Here is an 8650-nt window from a genome sequence, read left to right on the forward strand (position 1 = left end):
AAAGCCCCCGGCCTGTAGTGCCTCTGTGGGGCCCTGACCGCCGTGCACATGGCCGAGAGGTGAGGGGGACGCGTTCTGGGGCAGCTGCGTGCGCGCTCGCCGTGACTCACGCCGCACCCTCTGCCGACCTTACATAACGGGGACACTGGGAGCACAGCCTCTGGCAGTTCGGAAATCTGGGAGAGTTACTTGCCAGGCTGAATCAATCAGGGCCCCCTTGCCCCGGGCAGACACAGAGGCTCCTTTTGAAGATTGGATGGGAGCCCCACCCAAGCCTTCACAGACGCATTCTTGCATTTCAGAAGAGAAAAAAATAAACAACCCAAGGCCTAATCCCCAAAGCTGGGGCTCAGAGGAAGTAGAGGTCCGTTAGCTAGACCCAGATTTGAGCACTGTTCTGTTCTTGTTACCCACACTTCCTGGGCAGGGACTCCCAGGCCAAGTGGGCGGGAAGAAGGGCCCTTAAATGTGTCCCCTCTGGGCTGCTCCTTCCAGAAGCTCAAGCCGCTAGGAAAGGCCGTGTCAAAGGTAATCTTCTCCCCACCCCTCCATCCCATCCCCAGACCCCGTTCTTTTTTTTTTTTTTCCTAGGTGAGACTATCCAGTGTCTTTCGGCCTCACTTTGCTCATCTGTAAAGTGGACTCCTAACACTTCCTTCTTCCTGGGCACTGCCATGGAGTTTTTGTGAGGATCAAAGGGGATGCTTGAGGGGGACACCTGGGGGCAAAGTCGGCACAGGTGAGGCGGGTGGGATGCAGGGCTGTGGGGAGGTGGACTGGTCCAGGGAAAAGAATTCCGTCAGCTCTCCTTAGGGTGCCAGGTGCTAAGTTAGATGCTCTCCAGCTCCATTAATCTCTGTACTGAGAGGCGATGCCATTATTAATGCTGTCCACAGAGGGGGCTCCTTCCCACATACCGCAGAGTTCTGAGTGCTGGACCTGAGTCACACCGGCCTCTTCCACCCCAGGCCGCCCAGCCTTGGTGGCCGATGGCCAGAGCCTGCTGCCCTGGTTTGACCCCCCAAGTCTGAGGAGGGAAGCAGGACCCTCCTGAGGGCTGCGGGGTGTCCTGTCCTCAGGACAGGGGTTGTAGAGCTTTGTGGCTGGGGTCGTGGTCGGCTCGGGTGCCCTGGATGCCAGCAGGGACCCTCCTCTCTGGGCAGAACCCCTGGGGTGGGGGTCAGCACCGTGGACAGGGAAGGCAGTGGAAGCTACCAGAAAACACTTGCTGGAATTTGAGCAGGATTACACACACACACACACACACACACACACACACGGCTATTTCCATTTTGCAAAATATATATATATATATACCATATATACATACATTTACATACATGCATATATAGTCTCTACAGTGTATACAATTTGTTTTGCAAAGTAGAAATAGCCTTATTGTGGCTTTTTCCCCTGATACTAGAACTTATGCAGTGTCTGAAAGTCCTGGGCTAGCTGTGGTCGGGACGGTAAGGAATCGCTGAGGGAAAAGGGAGAAGGGAGGCTTTTTCTACCATGGGCACGTGTTACCTAGCCAAAAAGTTACAAAACGTTTTTAAAAATGCAAGCTCGTTGCAAAAGAAGTCAAACACCACAGACGATGATGAACGCAAAGATCGCGACCAATTCCACCCCCACCTGTCATCACCGTGTTGGGGGTTATCCTTCCGGTCTTTTCTCGCGTGTGCAAGAGCACACGTACACACACGCGTGCACACACGCCTCTAGGCACATGCCTAGTGTCCCTGCTGTTCTGTAACCTGTTTTCTTTCTTATGTCTCGTGCTTATGCCTCATGCCTGAGATACACCCAGCTCTACCTCCCTCCTAAATCCTGCACAATCATCCATTGTCTAAGTGCCGCGTCCTTCATTTCCGTTGCTGATGGCCTTTTACGATGTTCCCAGTATCTCTGTGTTGTAGCAACCTTGATGACCTTGCTTATTCATGGATGTCCAGGAATGCTGTGATTTCTGTAAGCTCCTGAATGCGGACCTGCAGTGTCATAGAGAAACACAAGCCATCCCCGTTTGCAAGCATGGTTTCTTACACCGGTAGCAGGAATCCCCTCCGCAGTTCTGTGAGGAGCTCTGAAGCTCCAAGAGACTTCTGCTGGCTGGCACTCTGGGTCTCTCAGGTGTTACAGGCGCGCTCTGGTTTAAAGACCAAGCCCGCTTCCACCTGTAGAGCAATCGGGCTTTTGCAAACAGTCGCAGAGCCAGAAAGATGGCGCAGGTAGGCTGATGCTGGGTCTTCTTTAACCAGCTGGCCGATCTCACCCGGAAAGGGGCCTGGCTGGGTGCGCAGAGCTCTTGGAGTGTGTGCCTGGCAGTGTCTCCAGCCTTTGCAAGCGGGCAGAGGTGGGAGGGGGCTTGGGAGATGCCAGGAAGGGCCTATCCTAGCCCACTGCCGGGAACTCACCGTAAGCAATCAGGGTCGCGTGTCATTGCTTCCTGGCCCTCCCTGCAGATGCGTTTGTCCTCAGCTCAGGGGTTATTGAGAGGGCCAGAGGGTCCGGAGGGACATCTGGGTTAGGGAGCGGAGAAGGCAAACAGGTGCCATGTTTCCAGCGCCCCCGGGGAGATCTTCCTCTTCCTAGAAAATTAACGCGGTGGAGGAGCAATGAGAGTGCTACCCCTGCAGCCCCCAGGTCCAAGGTGCTCTCTCCCCCCAGGCACCATGAGCAAAATCAGCGAGGTCGTGCAGCGGGCCAGAGCCGCTTTCAGCTCGGGCAAGACCCGCCCGCTGCAGTTCCGGATCCAGCAGCTGGAGGCGCTGCGGCGCATGATCAAGGAGCACGAGAAGGACATCGTGGGCGCGCTGACCGCCGACCTCCACAAGGTGCGCCCCCCACACCCCCAGCCAACAGCCCGGAGGCGTGGGACAGCGACAGGAAGGGTCGCTGCTCGCGTTTGGGACTTCTGCTGCGCACCTGGCGCTCTGTGCCCAGCTCTCGCCTAGAACCGCCCCTAGTCCTCAAAGCACGCGGCCTGTGGTGAACTCTTTTACGGAGAGGGGAAAGTGCAGCTCAAACCATCAGATGCTGAAACGGGGCGCTCAGGCCTCTCCTTCCAACCCATTCCGAGCCCCAAGTTCCCCCGCAGCCCAGCGCAGGGGCCGGCAGCTCCTTTCCCCCATCTGCCTGCCATTCCCTCCTGGCTTCGCTTCCCTCTCCACCCAGCCCGGGGCACCAGGCCACCGTTTATAACCATGTCCTGTGGACAGGACACCCCGCAGCCCTGAGCCCCGTGCAGGGCCACCTGGTTCCCCCACCACCACCAGCAGAACATCCCAGTTCGGCATCCCAAAGAGCACCCCACTCTGCAGGGTATCCTCCCTGCCTCCCTACCCATCCCTCACCCTGAGCAAAATCAGACACCTCCCAATTCTCAAACGCTTCACCTTGCTGCCCCCAAGTCGCCTGGCCCTGCTCCCACAGTTTGGTTTTGCCTTGGAGAAGAGCAAAGAAGGGGTTACGTGGATCTCATCCCCCTCCTGTGCTGGGCCCCATGTTGTTGCATTTTTAAATCTCTGGCTCCTCATTTTAAAACAAAAACTTCACACCTTCTGTTTTGCCCTTTCACAGCCAAAGTTCATGGAAGAGTTGTGCCTTCTGCCGCCTTCTCCTCCTTTTTCCTCACCCCTGCACAATGCCTTCCTCCCCAGCCACTCCGGGAGGATCCCTTGAACCCTCTCCTCACTCCCTCCCTCCCCTGCCAAGGGTCTCTTGGATTTTGTCCTCTCTGGCAGTCTTTTTCCTGTACCTGTGTCTTCAAGCTGGGCTTCTTAGGGCTCTATCCTGGGTACAAGTCTCATTTCAATCTGTAAGCGTTCCTGGACACACTTCCGCTCGGTTCTCCTCACCCATTAATGACCTTCAAATCACTGCCGAGGTCTGAGGTCCCCTCGGGCACCATGAACTTGGCATGTCCAAACCAGCCTGGGCCCCCGACAGTCAGAAAGGGACCTTCGCTGCCCCCCCCGCCCAGTGCCAAATCCTCAGCTCAGCTTGCACCTCTACTGTGTGCTTTCTCTGGCCCAGGCCCCTGGCCTGGGGGCCTCTGGTGAACACCCCCATCACCCTGGCAGCTGAACATACCAAGCTGTGTCCTATACCCAGCAGTCCCGTGAGGTCCAGATCACGCTCCCATTTTTCAGAGCAGGAGGCTGAGGTTGGGAGAGGGTAGGCAGCTCAGTCAGGGTCCCAAATTTAGGGAACAGTGTGCCAGGACCACAGCCAAGCCCCGGGGACTCCCTCGATCTTCGACCTGTGAGCTCACACAGAGCCGTCTCCACCGCAGAATGAATGGAATGCGTACTACGAGGAGGTGGTGTATGTCCTGGAAGAGATCGAGTACGTGATCAAGAAGCTTCCCGAGTGGGCTGTGGACGAGCCCGTGGAGAAGACTCCCCAGACCCAGCAGGACGAGTGTTACATCCACTCGGAGCCCCTGGGCGTGGTCCTCATCATCGGCACCTGGAACTACCCCTTCACCGTCACCATCCAGCCCATGGTGGGCGCCATCGCTGCGGGTACGTGGGCCCCGTTTCAGGAGGGAGTCGCCAGGGATCACTGCCCCACCCCTGCTGAGTGTGGCCAGAGATCGGGCGGGGAGCTCAGGCCTGGGGGAAGATGGAGCCCTGGGGTCAGGTCGTGGTCTGATGGACACAGAACGGATGGGGCTCCAGCTTGGTCCCTGGGAGGGCAGGACTCTGACTCCGTGTGCTCTGCAGGGAACGCAGTGGTCACCAAGCCCTCGGAGCTGAGTGAGAACATGGCGAACCTGCTGGCCACCATCATCCCTCAGTACCTGGACAGGGTGAGGTGCTCTCCGGGTCTTTGGGGGTTGAGAAACAGTGCATTTTTGCAGCAAGACGCTAAGCCTTGGGTTGGGCCAAGGATAGCTGGCCTCTCCCATGGAGGTGAATGGAGTCCCGGTGTCAGGAGAGGGGGGCTATTTGATGGTGGCTGGCTGGCCAGGGTGAGGAGGGGTCGTGGTCTTTCCCGAGCCTCGTCTCTCTCCTCGCGTGGAAGGACCTGTACCCGGTGATCAATGGGGGCGTTCCCGAGACCACAGAGATGCTGAAGGAGAGGTATGACCATATCCTGTACACTGGGAACACCGCCGTGGGAAAGGTCATCATGATGGCCGCAGCCAAGCACCTGACCCCCGTGACGCTGGAGCTGGGGGGCAAGAACCCCTGCTATGTGGACAAGGACTGCGATCTGGACATCGCCTGCAGGTGAGGGGCGCGCCACCTGTCGTGCTGGAGGGAGCCTTCCAGCTCCCGCCGACCGCAGTCTTGCTCTGACTCTGGGCAGCTTCTGCCCACCTGAGAGCTCTCCTCCCGAGCTCAGCCCCGTGTGCCTCGATCCGGAGCTGACGGAATAAGATGCTTGTCTGGGGGAGCCGCGCGGGCCTTGCGGCGGAATGCAATCGAATCTGGAATTTTCACAGACGCATCGCCTGGGGGAAATTCATGAACAGCGGCCAGACCTGTGTGGCCCCGGACTACATCCTCTGTGACCCCTCCATCCAGAACCAAATTGTGGAGAAGCTCAAAAAGTCCCTGAAAGTGAGTGTGGGCCCCGGGGCTGAGTGAGGGAGAGGCTGCAAGGCGGTGAGGTGGGTCTAGACTTTAGAAAACACTGGATTTTTTTTTTTCTGATCCTAAAAGTAATCTACACTCACTGTAGATAATTTGGAAAAAGTTTATAAAGAATAAAGCGTAAGGCAAAAAAATAAAATAAAATAAAATAAAATAAAATAAAATAAAATAAAATAAAATAAAATGAAAAAGCTCCAGCCAGAAACCCACCACCCCAAGACAATCACTGCTAACTTGTTGGTATGTTCCCTCCCATCTCCTTTCTGTGAGTGCACACATTTGATCATATCACAATGTCCACACAACTGTGCGTATATTTCTTTCAAATAATGCTATCTCGCAGCAATTCGTATGCCGTGAACGTTTGGAGCACCCCAGATGTCATGGCAGCCCGCAGTTGGGTGGTGCCCTCCCCCGTGCTCCCAGGCCAAGGTCACCTCTCAGCCAACGGCCATAATGAAGGTCCGCATCCTGACCTGAAGCCTGCGTCGTCTTCTCTACAGGAGTTCTATGGGGAGGATGCCAAGAAGTCCCGTGACTATGGAAGGATCATTAACTCCCGGCATTTCCAGAGGGTGATGGGCCTGATGGAGGGCCAGAAAGTCGCCTACGGAGGCACTGGGGACGCGGCCACCCGATACATAGGTGAGTGTGCTCGCCCTTGGTAAGAGCACCCCCCCCCCAATCCCTCACCCCTGCCGTGGCTGCCAGGGTCCCCGCATGTTGGTGGCGAGTGGGCACAGCTCCTTGGGGAGCAGACACAACCCAGTGGGCCTGCGGTGGGCTCTGGGGCTGTCGGCAGGGAGGGGCTGGGCCTGACTCCTGCGACACCTAGCCCCAGCCCAGAAGCCCTCCGCCCACAAGGCTTGGAGGGCAGCTTCCTCTCCTCCCCACCCCTGCGGCATCCTCAGGGGATCCGGACCACAAGACCACAAGAGCAACAAGAGCCGAGTTGGAGGGGCCCCCAGGGCCTAGGCTTGAAGGTTACTAGAGGTGACCCCACTTTGCCCCCAGTTTGGCGGGGAATGAAGAGCTTGGCAGGGGCTCAGGTGGCCGGCAGGGCACAGTGCCCACCCCCTCGCAGTGTGGACCCTGTGACCCCTCCGCATCTAGGTTACACACAGTTCTCCCCGTGGTCTGCGGGGCTGGAGCCCCGGCAGGTGGAGGCCTCGTCAGTGCCCCGCCCGAGCCTCGGCAGCCTCACCTGAACAGGAACGGAAGGAAGACGCTAGATGCCCAGGCTGCCAGGCGGGTGGGGGCCTCGGCAGCGGCTGACTCTTGCTTGTTTCCTGTCTCAGCCCCCACCATCCTCATAGACGTGGACCCCCAGTCCCAGGTGATGCAGGAGGAGATCTTCGGGCCCGTGATGCCCATCGTGTGCGTGCGGAGCCTGGAGGAGGCCATCCAGTTCATCAGCCAACGCGAGAAGCCCCTGGCTCTCTACGTGTTCTCTCTAAACGACAAGGTGGGCCTGGGGTGCCCTCCCCCCGGGGTCCTGGGGTTCCCGACGTGGCATCACATGAGCCGGATCCAGGGGTCCACGGACCCAGGTTCAGATCCCAGCTTCAGTGCTCGCTGCTGTGTGACCTTGGGCAAGTCACTTAACCTTCCTGAGCCCCTTTCTCAGCTCTGAAACCAGTCGTTTCCCACAAAGTGCTTGACACCTGGGGAGAGTGGGGGACCCCGACTGGGGTTCCACCAGCTTGGCCCCTGAGGCTCTGGGATGCGCCGAGACAGTGTGGGGAGGGGCCTGGGGTGCCCCAGGAAGGAGACTGAGGGGGGGCTGGGTGCTGTTGCAGGTGATTAAGAAGGTGATTGCAGAGACATCGAGCGGTGGGGTGACGGCCAATGATGTCATCGCCCACATCTCTGTGCACTCCCTGCCTTACGGGGGTGTGGGTGAGTCTGGGGCTGAGCTCACTGCCACCTGCCCCCTACAGATGCCCCCCCTCCCCAGCCCTGGCATGGGAGTTCAGGAGAGGCCAGGGCTGCCCTGGGCCTCAGACCCCCATGAAACTCCCCCGTGTGGGCCTCTGGCTCCCGCCATCACATCCACCAACCATGTTTGACCTTGAGACCCTAGAGACCCCCTGGTACACCAGGCCTGCTTCACGGAGACCCTGAGAGAGGGGACACAGGTCGGAGGTCACACAGCTCTCTGGTGGCAGCGTTGAAACCGAACTCTTAGGAGCACTCTCCATTGTTCCCAGTCAGGACTCCCTGGGGGGTGCTCCCGGGCTCGGCCACCCCTGGGAGGCTCAGAGAAGGGGTGCATGAGGGTTGCAGGCATGGGCTGGGGGTCTCAGGCCACCCGGGGCTGAGCCGGCTCCCCCTTGCAGGGAACAGCGGCATGGGATCCTACCACGGCAAGAAGAGCTTTGAGACCTTCTCCCACCGCCGCTCCTGCCTGGTGAGGCCTCTGCTGAATGATGAGTCCTTCAAAGCCAGATACCCCCCGAGCCTGGCCAAGGTGAGAGGCGGGGGAGAGGCTGTCCTGGAGAGGAGGCTGCTGGGAGCCACTGGGCCCATGCAGGACACGCACCTTCCTGTCCCCTTGTGTCCTCTTCACAGATGACCCGTCACTGAAGTGGACCTGGCCTCCCCGTGCTGCACCCCTCCCCTCTCTGTCCAGCCCTAGGAGGATTGTTCCTGGAGCCCCCGTCTTGCTCCTCTGTGGATCAGTGCATGCCCCCACTCCTATCTGGGCCCTGGGCTTCCCTTCCCCAAGTCCCCGCCGCCCCTTTGCTGGACAGAGAGAGATCAATAAAAGTTCACCAGCCGGACAAGTGTGTGTGTGTGTGTGTGTGTGTGTGTGTGTGTGTGTGTATGCTTCCTTTGCAGCCCCTCCCCCATCCTCTCCAGTCCCATCCCCCACCCCCGCCAGTTCTCATCTTGACTCGCAGTGAAGGCCTCCCCAAAGTCCCAGCATTGGTCCCCGGGGGCCTGAGGGGGGAGGCACTCGTGTCCGGGAGACATTAATCTTGCCTCTAGATGATGGGAGTCAGCCCCATTTCCAGAGTGTATCCAGTGAAGGGGGGACC

The 8650-nt window shown here is 58.5% G+C and overlaps 1 protein-coding gene across 1 annotated transcript; it reads left to right on the forward strand.

Moving 5' to 3' along the window:
- Positions 1 to 372: 372 nt before the first annotated feature.
- Positions 373 to 8378, forward strand: ALDH3A1 (aldehyde dehydrogenase 3 family member A1). The gene is made up of 11 exons (XM_008685998.2): positions 373 to 528; positions 2674 to 2840; positions 4301 to 4532; positions 4734 to 4819; positions 5035 to 5243; positions 5459 to 5576; positions 6113 to 6254; positions 6908 to 7074; positions 7409 to 7508; positions 7949 to 8079; positions 8181 to 8378. Exons 2-11 carry the CDS (start codon positions 2679 to 2681, stop codon positions 8193 to 8195), a joined length of 1362 nt encoding a protein of 453 aa, XP_008684220.2. The 5' UTR covers positions 373 to 528; positions 2674 to 2678; the 3' UTR covers positions 8196 to 8378.
- The last annotated feature ends 272 nt before the right edge of the window (positions 8379 to 8650 follow it).

Source organism: Ursus maritimus, unplaced genomic scaffold (genome assembly GCF_017311325.1).
Source record: "Ursus maritimus isolate PB19 unplaced genomic scaffold, ASM1731132v1 scaffold_14, whole genome shotgun sequence".
Lineage (NCBI taxonomy): Eukaryota > Metazoa > Chordata > Mammalia > Carnivora > Ursidae > Ursus > Ursus maritimus.

Excerpts from the sequence above, each read along its gene's own strand:
- ALDH3A1 (XM_008685998.2), top strand. The coding sequence starts at position 2,679 with ATGAGCAAAATCAGCGAGGTCGTGCAGCGGGCCAGAGCCGCTTTCAGC. Across the intron at positions 2,841-4,300 it reads TGACCGCCGACCTCCACAAG|AATGAATGGAATGCGTACTA; the intron begins GTGCGCCCCCCA and ends TCTCCACCGCAG. Across the intron at positions 5,577-6,112 it reads AGCTCAAAAAGTCCCTGAAA|GAGTTCTATGGGGAGGATGC; the intron begins GTGAGTGTGGGC and ends TCTTCTCTACAG.